Below are 24410 nucleotides of genomic sequence, written 5' to 3'. Positions count from 1 at the left end.
GTATCGAAAGTTGAATTGACACTGGGAGTGTCCTGACCGTTCTGGGCTCGCCGGCAGTGGTGGCGAGTTTGGCTCCAACTTTGAGCGTCAGCATGGACTGCAGAAGATCATAGGTCGTACATGGTTCTACTAACGGTGCGTAGCTTGGCGGCATGGCCGGCCCTCGCTTGCGCTCATCAATCAACTCCACGCGTTGCATGCGGCGGCGGCGTCAAGAGCTGCGCATGCAATATCTAGATGTCACCAAAGCCAGCCCAATTCGGAGCTGGGGAGCCGTCGTGCCTTGCGTATCTACCCTTCCTGCTCCAGACTGCATGTGTATGGTGGCCTACAGGAACGAGGTATTGAGCTCAGGCTGGACAGTCCCTTACAGAGTATCGTCCAGTGACTCGGTCTTGGGGCACAGACTTACAGTGGGGAACATGATAGGGCTCTCCACTCTTCCCTGTAACTTGCCAACCTACGCCCCTCCAGATGATCCGCGGATGTCGATCCGGACTTTCGATGAGAAGGCTGTCAGCACGAAGATCTGGACTTTGTTGAGTCACTTCTAGGTTGCCACTATCCGAGCCACCTGGACCCTTCTTCAGCCCTGAATGTCAAAGTGACAGCGAAAACACGATCCGACGATGTACACGGTGCCGGCATGACTAACGTTGACTGAAAGTGTCTAACACGAAGTCGGCAATATAGCTAAGTCGAAGTTTGCGACTTTCAATCCACTAATATTCACTGCCTTCATGACCGTCTGTAACAGCTTGGCCTTTTGATCACTGTCGAGCTTTGGCCCTTCAATCTGTCCCTGGAGTTACAGGGCTGCTGGAAACAGTATTTAAATGATCCGATACAGTTGCTCCAGGTCTTTGTAGATACAGACTGGGCGCCGGACCGGTTTCCTCACACCAGGCGGGTACGCGACACTTATAACGGTTTGTCATAAGACCCACAGCATACCACCTGTTAGACGCGATGAGCCCAGTACACCGTAAATCATCGGGGCTGATCACCTGACCTTCATTAAAATTATGGATATGAGCAGGCATATTTCGATCGGTAGTAGATGAGCTGTCAAACTCTTGTTCTGCTGAACCCTAAGTATGGTACCATTTCCTGGCTATTAGTGGGCGGGAGGAGCTTTGTGAAAGACGGTCGTCTAATATTGCTTGGCTGTACATGCGAATTGCCTCATCTTCGGTGGCTGATCTGGTATTTCGAAACGTTACAGAGACTACAGCAATCATGGTGAAAGTCCCCTGAGCTATTCTAGTTGCTACATGCAGACTCTCTAGGTTCCGGATCCGACCTAGTAACGAGAACCTTGATTTCGACTTGGACCTTGACTGAAAGAGCTTACTTCGTCCAGGATGAATGCAGGCCAAGTCTTCAATAAAACGCTTCTAAGCCACCATGGAGAGCGGCACATATTTGGAATGCGGAGCGATCCGCTGGCTCCGTAGCGTTGTAGAGCAGATAGGGGATGCCTAATCAGCAAGCGTTGTCGCCCAGTGACGATTGTGGAGATCTTTCAGCTGGATGTTGACCACGAGACATCGTACAGGCAGTTGTGGGTGAGCTAGTCAGGTTCAACGCAGTCTCGCTGTAGCAGAACGCCCTCGTTACCAAACTATAGACACCCGCTCTAGCTAACAACTAGGGCGGAGTAGACCGTACCGTGGGAGCAATCGGCGCATAGCACACGTTTTTAGCATCGCTGGCGCCACTCGCTTCGGAGAGCCGTTGTACATGCCAGGTAATTCCGCGTGTAATGTTATAAGACAACGTGTTATAGACGAGAAAATTGTGCACACCAGGTCGACTCCGGCTTTGTCTTGGCAGGTATATATCTGCGTGCTGCAGGTGGTAAACCTGGCTCGTTCATGTTTATGAAGAGATACATAATATGCATTGCCGAAGTGAATGAGGATAGACTGTCATGCGCAGACTGTCTGGGTATCCAGCGCCGACGTAAGCTAGCTTTTTGCGTGACGATTTAGTCATCAATTCTTTCGTCAGAGCTGGAAAGTGGGACCTGGAAAATACAACGTTTCAAGCGTCTGAAGTGCATCTCCGCGTTCTCTGATTTCGCGTAATTCACGTCTCCCCATGGCGACAGGTTATGAAAGGAGGGAAGGTGATCAGCGCAGGCCCCAACAGATTTCGGATTATTCGCTGGGGTGCAGATGACCGGCAGGACAGCGGGTAGCGCTGGATGTCAGGATGCATCGCGAGCCAGGGGACGCGTATTGGGGCTGCGACTAGGAAATGGCTGTCCCGCGATGGTCGCGTAGAAGGGAGTCTAGGCGATGGAGACTGCCAGGTCCCGTGCTGTCAGCGGCTCGCCTGCTAACGCACTGCTGCACGGGCGGCGGTCGCCAATCATGGCCCTGGCACCCTGTTCTGATCGCTCAGCAACGGGAAACGGGCGAAGGTGTGGTAGCAGGTGGGTCCTGGGCACGGGCAGGTACCCCAAGGTACTTGTTGAGCCGGCATCGGTACGCCGCCTCTCTTAACACGACGCCATATAGGGTCGGGATGGCACCGATCAACCAATATGGTTTTTGATTACGAGTCTAACCTGCGGCGATGCCTCTGGGATGTAGCCGTAAAAGTCCGCGGCAACGAAGATCCAGCGGCGTTCGTGGACTGTGCTCAACGTGGAATGTTGGTGTGCAGCGAAACCCTGGCCGCGCAGGGGTGAATTGCTCGAACTAGAGATGGAGGAACGGAAGGCGAGTTAGACTCGAAGGCGCACGCACCCATGAACATGCGTGCCCTGTTGCCCATCTCGTTTGCAGCATGTGGCCAGAGACGTCTCTAACGCGCGATGCAGCTGGTCCCGGAGAAAGGACCTGGCTGTCCATGCCGATTCGGTATCCTCACCCTGCACCTCAGGCACTGGACAGTTCTGTGTTATAGCCCACTGCGTCCACTAAGGTTGAGCTTGGAGGCCGAGACAGTACCTAACAACCGAGTGCTATATGGTACCCCAGGCGCACAGCAGTGGTCAAAAGACGGCCTTTGGACAACTGACCTGCATATCTTTTTGACGTCCCTCGACGACATAACCTTGGAATTCCAGCCCTGTGCTGACTTCTCTCAGCCTTGTTGCCAGCTCTTCGCCCTTCGCCACCCCTTGGACAATCTGAACTCCGACTTTACCGTCACTTCCTGCGTAACTGACACTTCCCGATCTATCCTCGAGTGGTGGAATTGTAGTGGAGACGGACGCTAGAACGCAGTTATGCTTTCCACGAATCTCCATCAATACCCCTCGGCGTTCAGCCACCTCCCCGCGCCGAACATGGTCGAACATCAACATCATCATCTCGCTGCCCAGCACATGGGGCAGTCACCACTCGACAACCTCGCGCACACATCACAATACGCAGCCCTACAATTTCATCAGAACCGGCATGTGCTGCCAAACGGAAAGGGACTTGTCAAGCCTCATCGGTTACCGTACGCCAGTGGTCCTATAGCGCCTCGACACCAGCGAGAGATGCTCCATGAGCGGTCGGGACGAGGTAACTCAACGTCCGGACCAGTGCGACGCAGGATCAGCCGAGCCTGTGATCAGTGTAACCAGTTGCGAACGAAGTGCGATGGTAGACAATCTGTAGGTCCTTTCCCAAGCTCTGGATTTCTAAATCAATATGCTAACGGTATGAGTAGTGTGCGCATTGCATAGGTACGTTTTGATGTTATGGAGAGCTCGGCAACGGATGAACCGAGATGAGAACCATCTGCTTAGGCGACCAAAAGTTACTTTTGTAGCGTCTGCTAGAGGCTCTTAGCTACGGGGCTAAAACTGCCGTTCGCTTTCCATCACCCATGTACTACCCCTCTGACAGCTTGGCTAACACAGTGTCAGAATTTGGATTGACGTGCGAGTACATACGTGAGCGCAAGAAACGCGGAAAGGCATCGCGGAAGGATCTTGCCCAACAGCAGGCTGCGACCGCCGCCGGAGGCACTGGTGCGCCGAAGTCAGAGGATTCCAGCACCCCGCAATCGTCGGAGAAAGCTACCGAGTCTGTTCACGGCAATAGTCCCAAGCTTCCTGAAGGCCAACGATCTCTGCCTGAGCTACCTGGTCGATCGGCCAGTATTGCGACAACACGACCCGAGATGGATACCGCGTCGATGTATCAGAACAGGACGATGAGCATGGGTGCAATCGACACTATGCCAGAATCTGATATGCACCATCAAATGACCGAGAGCATGCAATCCATGCACCCCATGCAGCCGCCCCGATTACAAACTCAAGGGCTGTCTATGCACAACCCCATGCCCGAGTACACGTCGATGGAGGAGTACCACCAGAGCCTTACCTATCAGTCACCACTTCAAATGATGCAGCCTGGAATGCAGCCCGTTGTACCTTCGCACGGCCATGGGATGGAGTACTCTGATAGCCCCTACAGTATGATGAGCCCACAAAGCGCACATACACAAGCACCCACGAATACCTTCAGGATGCCCGAAGAGGCATCCAACATGGGTTACATGCCTCAATCACCAGTTGATGGATCGCCTGGTTGGATGCTGCCTTCACCTTCTACAACGATGTACTCTGGCGCACAACATCAGAATACCTCTCAGCAGTTGAGATACCCTGTTCTGCAGCCGTTAGTACCACATCTCGCAAATGTCATGCCGATTTCACTAGCTTGCGACTTACTAGAGCTCTATTTCCAGAGTTCATCAACTGCGTTTATGCAACCAGTCTCCCCTTACGTACTAGGCTACGTCTTCCGAAAGCGCTCTTTCCTCCGCACCAACAACCCCCGCGTGTGCAGTCCAGCACTGCTGGCAAGTATGCTCTGGATTGGCTGCTTGACAAGCGAATCTCCATATCTTTCCTCATCGCCATCTGCGCGGAGCCAATTATCGGAGAAACTCATCAACCTAACCATCAGTCTCTTGAAGCCTCTTGTGCATCAACATCCAGGTGGTTCCGATGCCAGTCCGACGGCTTTCAACGGCGTCGGGCCGATCAATGGTGTCACCATGGGTGGTTTTGGTATGCCCGCACAAGATTCCGACATAGGTTTGCGTAAGTTACCAACCCATGTTCAGTTTTGCGTAGTTTCCTTCACTAACACGACTACAAACAGCGGGAGCACCAGGAGGCCTTGACGACGTAGCAACCTACATGCACTTGGCCATAGTGATCTCGGCCAGCGAGTACAAGGCTGCATCACTCCGCTGGTGGAACGCCGCCTGGTCACTGGCTAGGGAGCTTAAACTTGGCAAGGAAGTGCCTGTGACACCGCCTCCCGAGCCGAATGACGAAGATGCACCTGGAGACCTTGATGCGGAACACATGGGCGCAGGATACCCAACCAGTCAACACACATCCATGGACTTCACAGAAGAGCAAAGGGAAGAGCGCAGACGTATATGGTGGCTGCTGTTCACTGTTGATCGGTAAGCCATCCGATCTTTGTCAACCGTGACACTCGCAGCATGGCATTGCTCGACTTCTGCCGACGTTCTTGCGCATCCATCAGATCTGCCCTCCAACACACGCTGATCGCTCAACAGCCACCTAGCGTTATGCTACAACCGACCGTTGTCTTTATTAGACGTCGAATGTTCGGGCCTGCTGCAGCCACTTGACGATAACGTATGGCAATCTGGCGAATTCTTCGAGGACTCCGCTCAATCGTTTTCAGATTCCACACTTCATCGACGATCTCGAGGGCCTGCCTTTGAGTGCACCGGACACTCCATTTTCGGATTTTTCCTTCCTTTGATGACCATCCTTGGGGAGATTACCGATCTATATCATGCGCGCAACCACCCTCGTTTTGGGACGAAGACCGACTGGGATCACCACGCGCTCGAGATCAGTCAACAGCTGGTGGTATATGGGCAGTCACTCCAAGAGCTACGAAATCGCGCAGTGAACGAGGCCAACGCTGAACGCGAACCATCACACCCCGACACACCATCCGGGCGGTCTGTCAACTCTACTATGTCCAGGGCGCAAGAGTCATTGATGCATGCTAAGATTGTGGAGGCGTATGGTACGCATCTCATGCACACGCTTCACATCCTGCTCAATGGTAAATGGGATCCTATCTCGCTACTTGATGACAACGACCTCTGGATATCTTCGCAAAGTTTCGTCGATGCAACCGGTCATGCGGTATCAGCCGCCGAAGCATTGAATGAGATTCTGGAATACGATCCGGACCTAAGCTTCATGCCGTTTTTCTTCGGCATCTACCTCCTGCAAGGAAGTTTCCTGCTACTGCTCATAGCCGACAAGCTGCAAGGAGATGCAAGTCCGAACATCGTGCGAGCATGCGAAGTGATAGTCCGCGCGCATGAAGCATGCATCGTCACCCTCAATACCGAATATCAGGTAAGTGGCGCTACCAGCCCGTCATTCTTACCTCAACCTTTGCCGGCCCCACCGCTCTGCCAAGATCAGTAATCATGCTAACACCTCACAGCGAAATTTCCGCAAAGTCATGCGTTCTGCTTTGCAGCAAGTGCGCGGCCGCGGCATGGACGAACACGCCCAACTTGCGCAACAGCGTCGGCGCGAAATGTTGAGTCTCTATCGTTGGAGCGGCGACGGCACAGGGCTCGCACTCTGAGCCGCGTTTGAGCCTCGCTTGGCCGACCCTTGTCATCCCGGAACCATAACACCGCCTTTCGCAACAGTACAACAATACACGCCCTGTTACTTCCCTAAGGGGAGGTCAGGATTCCTTTCGCTCGGCTGCGACTCGTTGTACATTTGGAATCATTTTGGGCCGCCACTTGGCTCACCTTTCGTACATTACTAGCATTACCCTATACCCTGACATCACTATGTTTTCCGTCTTGTCGATGTTACTTTCCTTTGCTCCGGCGCGGGCCAGTGGCTATGTGGCTGCCGCCTAGCTTCATCAGGGCTGATGCCCACGATTAGTGCGATGTACGATTTCACGTATACTGGTTTTCGGCGTTATACCATAATGTGTTTGCCCCTTGAGATATTGGTGTGCGGACTGGCGGCGCGATCGTTGCGAGGGCGTTCTGGTACCAAACTTTATGCACGCCATCCTGGTGCACATGTTTCCTCAAGTATTGTGCGTCATATTTCGAAAAGCGCAAAGTCCTTCGCGTGTTTTTGTCTGTAGCGTCGGGTACAATTACTCCGAGACATGATATCGCCCTGTACATGTACGGAAGTTCCCTTCGTCTCCTTACTTCGGTTCTAGTACACAGTGGAGAATAGTGGGTAGTCAATAAGTTAGCGCAATAGCTACGCCTCGCGTATACACGCAACTAAACAATCCTGACTTAACAGCCCTTTACCAACTTACAGGCCAAATAGAGCCACCTAGGAGATCACACAAGTACAGAGCAAGCCCTGTGCCGTGCCAACAGCGAGTCAGTGGAATCGCTACTATGATCGCTTGTTCTGGTCACTGTGTAGGGCCAACCACATATTGAATACATTGTCTCATGATGCTATAGCCAGGTTCGATGTTTCAAAAGTACACCCCTGCGTTCCGCGAGCCCCAAGCTTCCTCTGCAGGGCTTTCGACTGGATCAAGGACCTGAACACGACTAGATACTGCTTCGAGCATGACACCTACGCTAGTTAGAATTGGAAGTGGAGGAGTTGAATCATGGCTGTGGAGGTTGGTGGGCTACATGTGTTGTTGTGCTGACTACCGTGCCACCCAAATTCTGTTGGCCAGTTAAGGTAGAATGTGCTGCCATGGCTGTGTGGCGATGCTCAGGGACAAGAGTGTTTGGCTGTCAGCGCTTCAACTGAGTATGCCAAACATAGGTAACCCTGGCCAGGTCAAGGATTTGCAGAAAGTTGTGCGAGACCACATGTGGTATCTAGAGAGCGATGCCGGTACTTGGGCACCCAATGCGTTCCTGCCCTCCCGCTACCAAACCTTAGCTTTGCCATGCGGCCCTTCCTCGTCTTAGTATACCAGCGTTCGGCTTCCCGGTCCACGACCCTACCCAGTGGAACGTCAATAATCTCCGGCACGAGGGCGTGTCTTTACCAGTACCGAAGATCTATCGCATGCACGTTCAAAGCCCTGGTTAGAACAACGACAGAAAGTTCGCGAGCTGCGAAGTATGGAAACAATGCTGCGGACCGGTAAGACATGAGACTATTCAGGATATCAACGCGATTGGATAGGAATAAGTCACTTCCCTCGTAGGGAAGTGTCACTAAGGCACAGGGTGCGGAGAGCATACACCGAGGCTACATCAAGATATGCAAGGAGTATTGCCCTGATATGCACCCCAGATCTGTTGAGCTGTGTTGGAACGCGTTGTTGGTCAACACCGTCTAGGGAGCCTGGAACTCGCCGGGTCAGTGACCGCCCGCATCTCCCGAAAGGCCCTGCTGCTTGAGCCCATGTAAGCAAATGCCCATCTCATGTAGACCGGAGAAGGGCATCGAACTCTAGAATAAGATGATCGGCTACAGTACAGTCAGATACCTGGCTTGGGCTCGCGAGCCGATGCGATAGTCACAGCTGATGATATGATCTTGTAGCGTGGGGAGCACAATAACAGTAGTGGGCTGTGAACACGTAATTCACCTTCATCAGCATGCTAATATTTGTGCAAGTGGTGGTGTGAACAAGATTGTCCAAGCCGCCTTAACACCTCAACTAAGAAGTTGTGAATGCCCTCAACTCTACGATTCCAAAACGAGAGTCATATGACATGCACGCTGCAAGCCCCCTTCATTACAGGTAGACCTCAGCGCCGGAGCCCCTCCCTACTCTCCGCTACATCTGTGCATGACCCAGTACAAAGGAACAGCAAATCCAGGGCATAAGGAGACAAATCACGGTGACACCGCAGTCTCTCACGGTAGTGCTGCGTGTAATACCGAATCAATTTGGCCACCCCATCTCCACGTCTGCACCATGTGGCCAGGGCGAGCGCCACCTTCTCAACGTGATTCTCCACATTTTAGGGCTTCTATGGAAGCTGCGACATATTGAGGGGCTCATCTAAAGAGATGAACAGAAAGGGGAATGTCTACGAAGGGCAGAAAGACCCCACACGCCGCACTGTGCACTACCGTACGAGTTCGCATGCGGAGAATACTGAGACAATGTCAAAGCGCATGGTACGCGCCCTGCGGGCCATGGGGGCTGCGTCTGCCGCGTGGTGACGTTGGACAATCAACGTGGATACCCAAAGTTCGGAATGCGGTGAGCAAGCAATGGATCACTGGCTCCTCGGTGTTCAAAGAGTCAGCCACGATCCGGAATTGCGGCCTGCTCTGAGAGAACGGGTCATTCTCTGACAGATCGTCGCGAGCCGTTGCGGCAACGGGCAACTGGAACCGGTTTTTGGATGTCAGATATCACGGACGACCTCGAGTCTGCTATGGCCCTTGGAGCTATCCTAGTATGTTCTTGGCGTGCGCTCTTGGGCGATGTCGGCTGGCGAAGTGGTTCGGACATGCACGCTCTAGGTCGGTCAGATGGCGTGCGGCTGGCGTGAGGCTTGCAGGCGCTGCGCCAAATCCGTGCTGCTCTGTCTTTGAGAGATTACTGAGCTCCGTCGACCCTGACCGGAATGAGACGACATGCGATGGTGGCTAAGATCGAACCACGCGGTGGAGTACGAGACGCACGCGATGGCAACGTAGAGCGCTTCCACAGCTGGCCACAAGTAGAAGCGACCGACACGATCGACGCTTCAGGATGTGGGGAACGTGGTAGGTAGGGGTTGCAGCAGCTCGGGCACATGGGTACCCCTTCACTGGTTGCAGCTCGGTTGTACCCACAAGTACTCCTCGACGCTTGCGTGCTTCGCTGCTATTTGTTTAGATCTCGGTAATCAACGGGCAGGGATGACCATTAAGGCAATGGCAAGGATGTGAACAGTGGACGGGCGACCGTTTTGGCTGCCGTCAGCTTTTAGCCTGATAGCGGGTCGACTTGGTCTTGGTAGAGGAAGCGGGCGTCAGCCACATGGATATATTGACCTATGGTATAGATGCTTTGCTAGGTCGAACAGATTCGATCCCAGACCCTAGCATGGCGTAACGTTGAGGTAAGCGACGTCAAAGTTACTGCGAATGACCGATGAAGGTCTTGGCTATGTGGAGGGTCGTCCCGAGGAAGGCTGCTTACAGACAGCATGCCGTAAGAAGGAGCGTCACAACGGTGTAACCGCACTTTGGCGAGAAGCAGGGCACGCCGCAACCCTTCACAAGGTTATTGATCTTCACGTGTCAGCCTCACGCTGGGACTCTGTCTGAAGGAGTCATAATCCGTGTCGAGAGTTCGAGACCCACATGCCGTTGCGTTCGGCGTCACCGGAGCTAGGTTCGCTGCATCTCGATAGGATTCAACCCCAGAGTCCGTCTCGACGTTTTTGCCAGTCAAAGCTCCGAACCAGTCTCGTAGCCCGCAATGACAAGACCAGATCACGCAGTCATTCTGTTAGCACATCGAGTGCTGGAGGCCGGTTCCAAAAGCAGTTACCAAGGCTGCGTTGGCAGAAGGCGAAAGCCGTTTCAGGTCAAGCGACTGCGTGCATGCAGTTCAAGACTACTAACTATTCGTAAATGCACGAGGAGAACAGCGGCACGGCCCTAGCACCTGCAGAAAGTTCCTCTTTCCGAAATACTGGACGGCTGGCAGTTGTCGCTAATGCGAAGTAGACGCCAACAATCACCCGATGTCGTCTTTTATTGACGAAAATATTTTTATAACCAATCATCACCTCCAGAGCCAATAATTGGGTTGATAATGGTTGCATGGCTTTGGCCTGGAGCTCTCGGAACCGGGAGCCACATCTGGACTTCCGACCGGCCATGCTCGACTAGACCGGAGCTGCTGTAGATGCGCGGGATCGCGATGCAAGCGTTGTGTATACTTACGCGACATCGCAAAGTTCGCTTCGCGCGTTTCCTCAATGGAACTTCCCGTCTATAGGCCAAAGGTCCTTGTTCACGTGCTGCGTCCTAGTTATCATACCGAGATAGTTGTGAAAAGGGAATCAGTGTTGAAAGATCGACAAGTAGTTCGGGATTGTACCCTGTGCTGAACGGCATCCTAGCAGCATCGGGAGCTCACCCGCCCGGCCAGCAGCGGGCGGCAAGGCATAAGCCGAGCGCCTTAATGCGATTGTCTCGAACGCAAGATCCAGCCCCAAATCGAGCCCAAGGCCTTCGGGAAGACGTACGCGCATCTATAATCGGCCGGGCGAAGCTATAACAACAAAACTTTATCATGATGAACGTGAGGACGGGTCAACCATGGACGAATGTGCCCTCCGTTATACTCTCGACTAAAACGGATCTCCACATACCGACGGTAGCCTGCAGATACCTATAGGTACTCGTAACTACTCATAGCTACCTGCAAGGTGTTGTCAGGCACCCCTGAATAGACTGTAACAAGTGGACAGGTTCGTGGACCGTCGGCCCTGGAGTCCTGGAGCAATTAAGGCCTTCGAGAAGCTTTCCGAAACCAGGCTATCATTCAGAATTGGTATTATCATAGCAAAGAGCTATTAAGATGCCCTTTGCGCTTTTGGCCTTTGTCTTCAAATGTGGGGTATGCAATACAAGCAGGGTTCCCGGCAATATTCCCCAGGTCCGCCAAGGTGATATCGTGGTATAGATTGTACACGAAAACTGTCCAAGTCAACAGGCGCGCTGAGCTCGCAGCCCCACGCAGCATCATGCGTTTTCCCGAAGGTCACACAGCTGGAGACATTCGCGGCTTCTGCGAAGTTTAACAGGCCCAAAAGTTTGACGCTTGGTGAAGTTCATGGCGACAGCAGGGCCGACTCTCCAGCGCTGTTTGAAGCTTATAAGGGGTAAGCTTCACGAGCTTAGCCGCGATCTTCCGGGAGCAGGCTGCGGCGACGAAGCGGAATGTGGAGAAGCTTGATCTCAATCGTGTTGGAATACATCTTGGCATCTAACGTATCGCTACGTGCCGAGCATGGACATGCCAATTTCTGAACATCGGTCGAGCAGCTGCAAAAGAAATCCAGGGACAACCATACGCCTTGCTGCATCTACTCCGGGCTGACGAGACTGCGATATAGTTCTGTACTATATTCTCACGCATCTTCCCGTACCCTGATGCGCTTATTGCATGCCCCTATCGAGGCACAAAACACTAGACTCGGATCAGTTTGTCAAGAACGCAACGTGTCTTATACGAATCTTGAAATACGGAGTATAGGGGTATATGTGAGGTTGTGACTATAGTACTGCACGAGCTACCAACATTCGTGTGACCGCAGGTATGCAGAACAATTAGGAGGTGATTTAGATGAAGGGCCTTCGACGCGTCTCGGGCCGAATGGTGAATAAAGGACGCGGCAGGTTATGTCTGGAGGCACACCGATGTGTGAAAAGGCTACTGCATCGTGCTCGAGGGAAATGGTGCGTACGAAATTCGTGTTCTCCTATGTCACAAGTAGGTCAGCATGGGTTGAATCTGGCGCTCGATAGTTGGAACAGCCACGGCAGATGTCGACAACGCACTCACATTGATGGGTGTGTTGGAAACCGGACGTGGTCGCGATGGGACCTTGGGAGAGCTTGAAGCTTGGGCCGTGTGCTCTTATGACGTATTCGGACCACTCAGCCTCATGGACCCTCTCCCTCACGTGCGTTTCGTCTATCTTCCTTTCCAACTCATCTTTACGGAGTGCTTAAAAAGCTCAGCCATTCAACCCAAGTTGCGCGGGTCCATTAGATCGCATCCGCCTTCTGCATGTAAGGAGTGAACTGTCCAGCGCATGAACGCGTTGAGGACGTGGGAAAGTCGAGTCTCATTGTCAACACACACAAACGTCGCATTATTCCGGGGCGCACGACGAGTCCTTCAGAACGCGAGATGGTTCCATCGAGATTGGTACGTAGATCCTGAGCACGGGGAGGTCACTGCCTTCATCCATCGATGGGATACAGCATCCATTGGTATTGTCGTGTTTTCGAGCCACCTCTTTTTTCCCTTTCAACCTGAAGCCTTCCTACTCTTCTGGGCCAATTGATTTCTGTTCCAAGGTTTCCGTCATACATCGCGTCTCCCACATCATTCTCAACGGATCTTGCCAGCCCACCCACTGGCCGCATCATCATCTCCACAATCCGCACATGTCGAACGCCATCCTCAACATCGAAGACCTATCCCCACTCGCATGAGGGTCACCAGAGCATCTCTGACACATATATCACTCCTCTGACAATCTCCGTCGCATTACTCAAATCTCCCAACACCCATGAGGGACGCCACAACACCATTTTCCACCAATCGGTAAGCCACACGGCAACCACATCAAGCCACATGTCACCAAAATTAGCAAACACTGCTCCCACTACCTTCTAGAAAGAGCTTGGAAGCATGTAGGAACGATCCTTGATGAGCGGTGCAGGCGCTTAGGGAGATGTTGGTGGTGGTGCAGCAGGCTTGTGTGTGGATTCACGGACCGTGGCGATCTTCAGCTTTGACGATGCTGCGCGTACGGTATGTACGATGAGATTATGTTGGTGGTAGACGGACGGACGGACGGACGGGTAGAGGCGAAAGGAGGGATTGCAATGGCTTGCAGACTGCAGTCGCGGAGATGGACCGGTTCTTGGTAAAGTGAGTATCTGCAGCAGATGACTGGCCGGAAGCTTAAACGGACGTTTTGAAGAACAGGTTTTTTCTTTGGGCAACGCCGTGTGACGATTGTCAGAAGCAGCTGGAGATAGCTTGCACATCGTCTCCGTCAGCGGATGTATGAGGGTCATCCGTTTTAGTATACATACAGTTCATTTTAACAGACAATTGATTTCTACTGCATCTGGGTCACTTGATACACTTCTGTTTCGCACACTTGCATGCTGTAAAGATATCTGCGGCTACATAACGGCTACGTTGCTGTAGTACCCACACGAAGACAGCTCTGGTAGCCGGGAGTCATGACTGAATCGAGGTGCAAGGGAAATGAATGGACATGCCATTGCATAGGATGTGGTGAAAAATGATCGATTCAAGAACCTTTCCGAGGTGGTCTAGCATTCGGTCGCGTTTGAGTGATGCAGCGCGCTTCTAGTCATGGCAGATGCCCATTACCCTGAATCAGATATAGCCCTTGAGTGCCATGATTGTCTGTGTCTAGGAGACACTCTCATCTCATTGGGTCCAGGACGATATTATCGATCAAGCGCACAGGTACCTGTCGACCTTCAGAGTCCAGCTGGCCTAAATCTTCACCCTCTTGCGGCTCCTCGACTGGCAGCATCTTGACTGCACCACTAAGTATAGCGCCTTTCGAATCATCAATTTGGTCAATCTCTTCCATGGTGTCAGGGTCTGCAAGGCTAATGTAGTCGACCTCAAACTTTGCGCGTTTGCTAGGCTCCATCTGTTCTTGCTCGATCAATGTCATGTTACCGTGGTCGAAAGCAGGCCAGAGGACGTCGTTCCGTAACCTCATGCCATTGTTGTATTGTAGTTCTGCTTTGCGAAGCGCTTGATTGAGGACAATGCCAACATTACGACGACGCGCGCCGAGGTAGACATTGCGAGAAGAGAGCGCAAGGCCGTCTGACTCTCTTGAAGTGGGAATGATACGCAAGCTGGTATCCAGATGGAAGTCCTGAATTAGGCGCTTGATGACGCGAGTTTGCTGGACATCTTTCTGCCCAAAGTAGACGCGATCTGGCGCGCAGATGTTGAAGAGCTTCATGCAGACTGTCGCTACGCCGCGGAAGAAGACGGGTCTTGACGCGCCTTCGAGAAGCTGGCCAAGCGGACGCATCTCGATGAAGCTCCCCACACCTGGTATACTGCTGTCCGGCGGTAGTGTGGGGTACATGGTCTTTGTGGTTGGTGCGAAGACAGCTGTCACGCGCCCTTGGTTTGCGCTCGCCAGCTCCTGGTTAAGCTCTTCCAAGACCTGCATGTCTGCCTCCCATGTCTTCGGGTACGAGGCAAGATCCTCATTCAGTCCAAACTGTGTAGGGTTCACATAGATGGTGACGAAGACGTCGGTGTTTTCGGCAGCTGCGTGTCGCATGAGCGAGACATGGCCCTCGTGCAGGGCGCCCATCGTCGGAACAAGGCCGACTGTGCGGCTGTTGGAGCGTAGGTCGCGGCGGAAGTCACGTAAGGGCGCGACATCGCGGAAGATATGCGTTGCAGATGCGGAGGACGAGGTATTGCGCAGTGATGGACTGGTGGAGAGGCATCGGATGCCATTGCCGATAGGAGCTTGCAGTGGACGCGCAAAGTTGCTGAACATGCATCTTCGTGCTATCGGGACTGTACGAGATTAGTCATTTGGATCAATGGCGTATGTTGGGTAGCATACTCACCGGCTGCGAAACGGAGGGAAGCCATTGCGGAGAGTTGCGGAAGTGTCGCGGACAGAGCTCTGCCTTAGCTATCGCGTCGCGCAACAATGGGGAAGAAGCGAGGATGTCTCTCTCGCAACTCGGAAGCGGACAGATCGCGAAGAGTCAGCGAGGAGGCAGCCATGGTGATCAAGTTGAGAAAGGTCAAGACGACTCGTTTCTGCGCTGAAGGTCCCATCATGGAGGGAGTGCCCGTCTGAGCCTAGTGCCCCACTAAAAAGATCCCAGGCTCGAGATTTCCCTCTCTTTCGCACCAGCACCCCGCCAGATCTGCCACCACACGCGACGACATACGACACCATGGCTGACGATGGCATGCTCCTCAACTTCTCCATACCGGACAGCGGCATACTATCGAAACCCTCATTCAAAGGCGGCAACTGGAAGGAGCGACTCACTGCGAAGAAGGCGGCGCAGAACTGGCACACCAAGGCTACAGCACGACTGAACGGCGAGAAGGTACCGAAACAGGTGGTCGACAATGCGACAAATGTAAACCGCATAGAACTAGGCCCGAGGAAGGCACGTGTAGAGAAGAGCCCAGAGTTTCCCGATTCCGGCGACAGACCAGTAAAGCGAGCGCGCGTGAGCGGAGACTTCAGGCCAAGGACGACGGAGAAGACAGACGATGTCGACTTCAGACCCCAATCGAACCCGAATCCGAACCCCGCGAAAAGACCAAGCGAGCAGAACAATGCGCCAAAGGGTGGGAAGCAGGTCATTTCCTCGCTGTTCACCTACAATCCCACATCGAAGACGAAGCCCGAAGCGAACGAACGCCGCGAAGACGATGCGCCCGTAGAACCCTCGAACGCGCCACTCAGCAGCGAGCTAGATACCTTCACATCCCTTGGCATGTCCACGACTATTGCGGCGCATTTGCTGAAGAAGATGGAATTGAAGGCACCGACCGCGATTCAGAAGGCTGCCGTCACACAACTCATCAAAGACGATTCCGACGCCTTCATACAGGCAGAGACCGGTTCGGGAAAAACCCTGGCATATTTGCTACCTATCGTACAGCGACTCATGGAGCTCTCTGCGAACATGAGGAAGCGCAAAGTCGACGAAAGCGTGCAGAGAAACTCGGGTCTTTTTGCCATTGTTCTGGCACCAACACGCGAGTTGAGCAAGCAAATCGAGCATGTGCTGGAGAAGCTTTTAGGCTGCGCGCATTGGCTTGTTGCTACAACAGTTATTGGTGGTGAGAAGAAGAAGTCTGAGAAGGCACGGTTACGCAAGGGCATCAACATACTCGTCGCGACACCTGGTCGATTGGTCGACCATCTGGAAAACACAGAAGCTTTGGATGTCAGCAATGTCAGGTGGCTCGTTCTGGATGAAGGTGATCGGCTCATGGAGCTTGGTTTTGAGCAGGAGATCCAAAAGATTGTAGGAGCATTGAACCTGCGAATGCGTGCGAGGAAAGACGAGAAGTCCAGAATACCAGGCCTGCCAGAAAAGCGCACAACGGTACTCTGTTCCGCAACCATGAAAATGGACGTGGAGAGGCTTGGGCAGATAAGTCTGAAAGATGCAGTACACATTCGAGCCGATCCGTCAGAGAAGGGACCAGAAACAAGCGAGCCAGGAGGTGGCCATTCATTCTCTGCTCCAGCGCAGTTGAAGCAGTCTTACGCTGTGGTGGCACCGAAGCTCAGATTGGTATCATTGATAGCCTATCTGAAACGAGCTTTCGCGCGGAAGGGATCTGTGATGAAGGCTATCGTCTTCATCTCGTGTGCCGACTCTGTCGACTTTCACTTTGACATGCTCACCAGCGAAATCGAAGGGATCACCGAGACAAAGAAGAAGGAAGAGGTACAAGAAGAGGAGGAGGGCGACAAGGCTGAGGAAGCCGCCGACGACGCAGAAAAGAAACCAAAGAAGACCAAAGCGATAACACAGGCAGACCCCACCAAGCTCACAGTGACAGGTGCGGAGTCACCCGTACTTTCTGCAAAGACGCACACAGTCACAGCATACCGTCTCCACGGTTCATTACAACAAGCCGTGAGAACTTCGACACTCGCCCAATTCACAAAGAACAAAAACCCCTCGGTTCTCATCGCTACAGATGTCGCATCCCGTGGTCTTGATCTTCCCAACGTCGACCTGGTCATTGAATTTGATCCCGCCTTCGCCCGAGAAGACCATTTGCATCGAATCGGTCGTACCGCGCGTGCAGGTCGCGACGGACGAGCATGCATCTTCCTAATGCCGGGAACTGAAGAAGGCTACGTCGAGATCCTAAAATCAGACAGAAAAGACCTAGAAGCTGGAGTACATGTCGTGCGTCAAGATGCCGATGACATCCTCAACCGAGGATTGGTAACCAGCGGAGTAATGGAAAAGAACGCCTACATGGACAAAGCAACCGACCTCCAGCTCGCCATTGAGCGCTGGGCTCTAGCATCCCCTGCTCGTCTGGAAGCTGCTCGACGAGCCTTCCAAAGCCACATCCGCGCCTACGCAACCCACGTTGCAGATGAACGTCAATACTTCGATATCAAATCGATGCATTTGGGTCACTTGGCTAAAGCATTTGCTCTCCGCGAACGACCATCTGGAATGAAGATTCCGGGACAACGAACAGGTGCTGGACGAAACGACAAAACACCTGCTAGGGTGCGCGGTGGTCCGAAGGTGGATCTGGCCAGTCGCAAGGCTGATACGGGTACATCGAAGAGGGCAGTTGTGGATCTGGATCTTCCCGAGGGCGCGGATACGGATGAAGCGGCGAAGATGAGGAAGGCGGTTCGTGCGAAGGAGAAGTTTATGCGTCATGCGGGTATGGCGAGCGAGTTCAACTTGGGTTGAACATACTTATATCGTAATGAATTGCCAGCCTCGTGGTACATCCTTCTATGAAAGCATTCCATCATTTCTGAAATATCCTGTTGAATTCCTTGAATGAGGTCGAGGTCGCAAGCAAGTCTGCCTGTGAAGTATCTCTGTGCGCTTTTGAACAAAGAGGCTAGACTGCGTCGTGTTGAGGTTCTGCTATCTACAGGTCTCGATATCTGCTGGATGATGTTACAGTCTCTATGTGGGAACGCACCTCCAGGGCTGCCTGGGTGCCCATGGGGGAGCACCTCTGAGACTAGGCCTGATTAGTACTACCGAGGCCCATCGAGCGCCATCATGTGACATCATCAGCCAGCCCAGGCCAATGCGCCCAATCCACCGCACCCGACGCGCCGCCTTCGTCGAAACATAGATCGCAAAGCGAGATAACAGGATCGTGGTCGCAGCGAAGTAATGTGTTCTGGGATCCGACCGGAAAGTAGACCAAACAACTCTGAGCGAGATGAGCTGTGTTCCGTTCCAACTCCAATCAAGTTATCCCTTGCAAGCCACATGCCCAGGTGTCGTCTAGGCCTCCAGCCGTGTGCATCACTAGATGACCATACGTAACATGGCCACCAGTGACGTGCTGCGCCGCGCGAACTCGGGACCGTATTTCTTCCATTTGTTAAGAGATGAGTTTCGGTATCAGCATTGGAGATGTGCTCAAGCTGTGCGAGCTAGCTGGTAGAGTCTACAAGAACTGTCTGCTTTCCCCGCCACCCCGTACCTAGGTAGCTCTCATCGTGCTGACTTCAACACAGGTCGCGACTGCTCCGGCGAATACAAGGATCTTACATCGCAAGCACGAACGTTAACGAACCTACTCGAGGACATTCAAGACAAGTACGATAAGATCCCCGAGAGCAAGCGGCAGCAGCTCATCGACGCGTACGAACCGTGTATCGAAGTGCTCGAAGAGCTAGATAAGCTGGTGCTGCACTACAATGGGCTCGACACGAAAACCAAACGCGCTTGGGACCGGCTCAAGTACGACCCTGAGAAGTCACGAAACATACGAGAGCGCCTCATCGCGAGCGTATCGATGCTCAATTCCTTCTACACATCCCTGATACACGATAGCCAGGTTCTTATACTAGAAGCTTTGGAAAGATTGGAGAAGGACTACAAAGGCGGTCATCGCGAAGAGAGCATTGCTTCCATCGGGAGACTCACGTCTGGAGGCACAGCCGACGATGACGACGATGACGAGGAGGCATGGAGCCAGATTCTCCGCGACCTCGAGGATGTGGGAGTATCACAACAGCAGGCTCTAAGCTACCGGGATGTCATCGTAGACTGGCTTGTCACAGCTGTCAACGAAGGGAGGCTTTTGGAGGAGCGGCCAGAGCATGATGGTCTAGCAACTATGTCTTCGGATCTCGGGACCACTCTTCCTGAATTTGACTTCGATCAACGACCGCATAGTGTTGATGTGCCAGCGATCGTCTCACCTGCGTACCGGGGCTCATACAGTCCTCCCACAGCGCTGCCTCTGGCGTCTAGCCCGCCAATAACGCAAAGGCAGCAGATCTATCTGACCCCTTCAGCAACTTCTCGAGCACATTCGACTACCTCCTTGCAAGCGTCCCAACCTGCTGAGTTGGAGGCATCATCGCTCTACGCGGAGCCACACCCAGCGTCCCAGCCTACTACTCCCATGGGCTCCAACAGCCATGCGATCAGACGCGTTCCCGTTCAATCCCCAAAAGCTACGGTTCCTGTCACGCCCACGTACAGTATCCCAATCGTAGCGCCTACTTCCCCGACTGGTTCCTCTTTACCAGAGCCTTCTTTTACAGCTAACATGGGAATGTCCGGTGCACCTCGGACGTATGATGAGAAAGAAACATTAGTTACGGTGGACCTCGAGTGGAACGCACAACAAATAGTTGCCGCGTGGACTCGGGGTGACTTTGTCACTGCAGAGAAGCTTCTTGAAGACCAGCTGGCAGCTGTCGAACGGGGACAAACATCTAGGTCTGGGACCCAGCCCGACCGACGTATTCTTAGGCATCTACTTGGAGTTTGTGCCTCCTACACTGGGAAATACGCCAGAGCAAAATATTTGTTCGAAAGCGTGTTCAACGGAATCTACCTGGATCGTCAAAACCTGGACGATGGTGATATAGCTGCAGCACGGTGGCTAGGGGACGTCTGTCTACATATTCAACAGCATACGAACGCCGCCCTTGCGTATTGCGTTGCATATGAAGGATCTATTGGTCGCCTGGGAGTGGCGCGCGACCGTACCTCAAGGATAGCCGCCGAAATAAGGCTCGTCGATCACTGGCTGTGGGTGTTCAAGAGGATCGAGGCTACCCTTGAGCTAAATATGGATCCGACCAATATCTTTACATCTACAAATGTCGTTGAGAAGAGCAACCTGATGATGGCAGTCAGAAACAATGTTTACGATATGCCCGGGATTGATGGTCGCGGTTCATTGCCACCAGCTGCCGGGATGCGTCCATCTCTTCACTTGAGCCCTCGACCACAATGTACTACAACGATCTCAGAAGGCTTCCTTCTAGGACCTCTGATATCTACAAGCACATGGCCACTGCCTTGGGATAACCTCTTTTATCCTGTGGATGCGGTTCAGCTGGACCGCTGCATGGGCGTGATACCTATTGCGAATTTCATTGGCCAACCCCTGTCTGAGCGCCAGCTACCATCGAACTCACTAGGCGACTCGAAGAAGCTGCATTTTCTTACTAAGAGAGGCAGTCGATGGCTGATAGATGCCGTGAAACAAGGGCTCCGCGAGATGGGAATCGACTATGGCGAGCATAAGTATGAGCCTTCGATTGTGTGCCGCATCAATCAGCAGCGTGACGGTGTGGTTTTCTCTGAAGGGATCGAGATCGGCTTCAGCAAGCTCCCGTTCCGTGATGTCTATGGAATCAAGGTTTCGCATGTGAAGTGGGCGACGCGACGATTCCTCACACATGGCTCTCACGACACGGCCGATTTCAGGAACATTGTGAAGAGTTTTCTAGAGAGGGCGGAGGCGGAGGCAGACCTTCCGAAGTCGACTCACAATATGCAACATGGGAGTATGGACGTACACTCGCAAGCGTCCCACGCATGGCCAGGCCTCAAGAGACCATCTTACGCTTGAGTTGTGGCGAATGTTCTGCTTTCAGTACACATCATCGGAACAACTCTAAGAGTGTTACCAGTCAATAGCGCGCGCTCTAAACTCTGCCGATCAATCCTGCGGCGTCAACAATAGTCCTAGGTTCCCTACATGAGCTTTGTGCCGGTCTCTGACATTTCAGCGCGCGTCATGGGAAGTGGCATCATCTGGCGCTGATACTACATCGCCGTTGGATATGGTCCACGCGTTCTGAGGAACAGGTAGGGGTCCGCAGGCATATGAGGTTGTGACACGCCGGGGCCACCCAGACATCTTTGATGTGTTGTTTTCTTTTGCTTTCTCTCGGAAATCAACAGCGGCTCTAGATCTCAGCCCCTGCATGATATTGCGAGGTTCGGGAACCGATGACAGCCATCCCGAAGGAAATCTCAGTGTAGTACAACGCGTAAACTTTGGCGGCTAGTCGCCTCACAAAAAGAATCGACATTATCATCGCAACTGTACACGCTCATCTCGGACAACCACGACTTGAGACATCCATCCCGTCATTTGCGCCCAACGACCAAATTGTGTTTTGCGGTGGTGTCAACACTTTCAAGGGCCAAACCTCGCCGCAGTCTGGCGTCCTACATAGGCCCCAGGAGGCGGCGCGACTCTTGGCACTAGGGGCCGAGATTTGCACTGTGGGTGACTTTGTGAAATGACTGTCAGCCTGACCCGCCAAAGTTCCAACAGCCTCCTGAACCAAACTTCTACAGCTTTCCATGTTCGACGATCTGTAGCGCGCAGGCAAGGAGTGGGTGTGTACATTCCTGCTATCGGTGGACTGCATCATAACCCCGCTGCTGACGTTCTACGGCGCCTTTATCTGCACATGGCCGATAACGAGATCGACCCGCAAGGCGCAAACTCGTTTAATTAAGGCTCCGTACCTGAATTAGTGTTGTCTGAGAAAAGCGCCATCCACTTGGGTAGCGGGTGAGCTTACCAGAACCCCGACTAGGGCCTCGCTAAATTAGTCGGTTTGTGTTTCATGTTTCAGCGGCACAACCTCAACGATGCCTTGATTGGCCTGTGGTGCCTGATGCTGACAGCATCTTCGGAACCCAGCGTTACTGCTAGGAAACAGAACAGCGGGCTCGAACGCCTTTACGATCGATGCAGGGAACGAAACCCGTAACGGCGGCAAAGCGGATGCAGACCCCAGGGATATCGATGTTTGCAGGAGTCAGGTGTAATGAGGATTCGGGGGATGTGCACCACTGGTCTAGGCTAAGCTCGTGAATCAAAAGCGTCGAGCCGCCGCCCTCGAATAGGCTTTCTTCCCCCACCTTCGACCACACACGAGGATCTCTTCTTCAAAACCCGACTTTCTGTCTCTCCTTCCAAGGCGCTCGGCTGCCTATTCCATTCCTTCATTGTCGCTAGTCGGCACATTCATTCATTCACCTACATTGTGTCCCAGTGACCAAACAACGTCGTCCGTGTGTTATTCTATCACAATTATCTTCCCAGATAAACAATTACTCTACTCCGTATACGATCATCAACCAAGTTACTTTCACCATGAAGACCCAATCTATGCTCCTCGCGGCCCTGGCGTCAGCCCCCGCTGCCCTTGCCCACACTGTCTTCACAGACTTCATGATCGACAGCATGCCTCAGGTTTGTTTTCCCAATCTTTCCAAATGCAGTCTACTAACGATAAGTAGGGTGATGGTGTCGCCATCCGCATGAACCCCAACGCTGCCAAGGCTAGCAGCCCCGTTCCCAGCCTCGACAGTGACGACATGGCCTGCAATGTCGGTGGTACAAAGGGTGTTTCTCGTGTCCAGCCCGCCAAGGATGGTTCCCTTATTACGTTCGAGATCCGCTCATGGCCCAACGACCCCACCAAGGAGCGTCTTGACCGCGGTCACGTGGGTCCCTGTGCCGTGTACCTGAAGAAGGTTTCCGATGCCAGCACTGACACGGCTGCTGGTGACGGTTGGTTCAAGATCTTCGACCACGGCTACGACTCATCCACCGACCGCTGGTGCACCGATGAGATCATTGACAACAACGGTCTCTTGTCCGTGAACCTCCCCAAGGGCCTTGAGGGCGGTGACTACCTTGCTCGTCCAGAGATCCTTGCTCTCCACGCCGCAAAGGACGGAGACCCACAGTTCTACACTGGCTGCGCCCAGATCTTCGTTGAGAGCAGCGGAAACCTCGTTCCCGAAAGCACTGTTTCCATCCCTGGCTACGTCAAGTACAACGAGCCATCCACCGACTTCGACATCTACAACAAGGATGCCAAGGACTACGTTATCCCCGGCCCCAAGGTCGCCAAGCTCACAGCCGGCGGCATGAAGAAGGCTTCGACCGTGCAAACTGCGGGCCTGAAGCCCGAAGGCTGCATCATGGAGAACGCCAACTGGTGCGGCAAGGAGGTTTCCTCGTACAGCACCGAGAAGGGCTGCTGGGCTTCCGCTACCGAGTGCTGGGACCAAGCCGATGTCTGCTACGACGAGGCCCCCGCAACCGGTAACGCAGGCTGCAAGCTCTGGCAGGAGAAGTGCAAGGACATCAACGCACAGTGCACGGCTATGAACTTCAACGGTCCTCCCAACAAGGGCAAGATCCTTACTCCCGAAAAGAAGAGCATCGATGTTGGCAAGATCATGGCTGTTAATGGTGGTGGTATCGTGGATGCGCCTGCACCCAAGACCAGCTCCACCAAACAGTACGAGGCACCTGCGAAGGCATCCCCCAAGCCTGCAGCTGACAAGGCCACCCCTGCTGCGCCCAAGCCTACGGTCGATGAGTCGTACGAGAGCCCTCCCATTGTTGAGCAGCCCGTTGCTGCTGCTCCCAAGCCTACGCAGCAGCCTACGACGCTTTCCAAGGCACCCGTCTCCACCATCACTGTTGCCCCTTCGTCCGCAAACGCGCCTGCGCCTACCCAGCCGTCGTGCCCTGAGGGATACAAGTGTGTGTATGTCACGGATGTCGAGGTTGTCACTGAGACTGTCTATGTGACTGCTACATACGATGGGTACAGGAGGAGGCACATCATGTACCGCGCTTAGATGTACGGTACTGAGACGT

The 24410-nt window shown here is 53.3% G+C and overlaps 5 protein-coding genes across 5 annotated transcripts; 4 read left to right on the top strand and 1 right to left on the bottom strand.

Moving 5' to 3' along the window:
- Positions 1-3831: 3831 nt before the first annotated feature.
- J4E92_001079 (uncharacterized protein) lies at positions 3832-6614 on the top strand (the record flags this gene model as incomplete). The annotated part of the gene is made up of 4 exons (XM_051492493.1): positions 3832-5059; positions 5121-5433; positions 5551-6376; positions 6468-6614. 4 exons carry the CDS (start codon positions 3832-3834, stop codon positions 6612-6614), a joined length of 2514 nt encoding a protein of 837 aa, XP_051358005.1.
- Positions 6615-14142: 7528 nt separating this feature from the next.
- J4E92_001078 (uncharacterized protein) lies at positions 14143-15356 on the bottom strand (the record flags this gene model as incomplete). The annotated part of the gene is made up of 2 exons (XM_051492492.1): positions 14143-15278; positions 15332-15356. 2 exons carry the CDS (start codon positions 15354-15356, stop codon positions 14143-14145), a joined length of 1161 nt encoding a protein of 386 aa, XP_051358004.1.
- A 314-nt stretch (positions 15357-15670) lies between these two features.
- On the top strand, positions 15671-18190 carry DBP7 (ATP-dependent RNA helicase dbp7; the record flags this gene model as incomplete). The annotated part of the gene is made up of 1 exon (XM_051492491.1): positions 15671-18190. The coding sequence occupies one exon, from the start codon at positions 15671-15673 to the stop codon at positions 18188-18190; it is 2520 nt and encodes an 839-aa protein (XP_051358003.1).
- Positions 18191-18730: 540 nt separating this feature from the next.
- Positions 18731-21341, top strand: J4E92_001076 (uncharacterized protein; the record flags this gene model as incomplete). Its single annotated transcript, XM_051492490.1, has 2 exons — positions 18731-18738; positions 18956-21341. The coding sequence occupies 2 exons, from the start codon at positions 18731-18733 to the stop codon at positions 21339-21341; spliced, it is 2394 nt and encodes a 797-aa protein (XP_051358002.1).
- A 1545-nt stretch (positions 21342-22886) lies between these two features.
- Positions 22887-24391, top strand: J4E92_001075 (uncharacterized protein; the record flags this gene model as incomplete). Its single annotated transcript, XM_051492489.1, has 2 exons — positions 22887-22985; positions 23033-24391. The coding sequence occupies 2 exons, from the start codon at positions 22887-22889 to the stop codon at positions 24389-24391; spliced, it is 1458 nt and encodes a 485-aa protein (XP_051358001.1).
- Between the last annotated feature and the right edge of the window lie 19 nt (positions 24392-24410).

Source organism: Alternaria infectoria (genome assembly GCF_024043175.1).
Source record: "Alternaria infectoria strain BMP 0036 chromosome Unknown scaffold_1, whole genome shotgun sequence".
Classification (NCBI taxonomy): Eukaryota; Fungi; Ascomycota; class Dothideomycetes; order Pleosporales; family Pleosporaceae; genus Alternaria; species Alternaria infectoria.
This window is presented reverse-complemented; position numbering and strand designations above follow the sequence as displayed.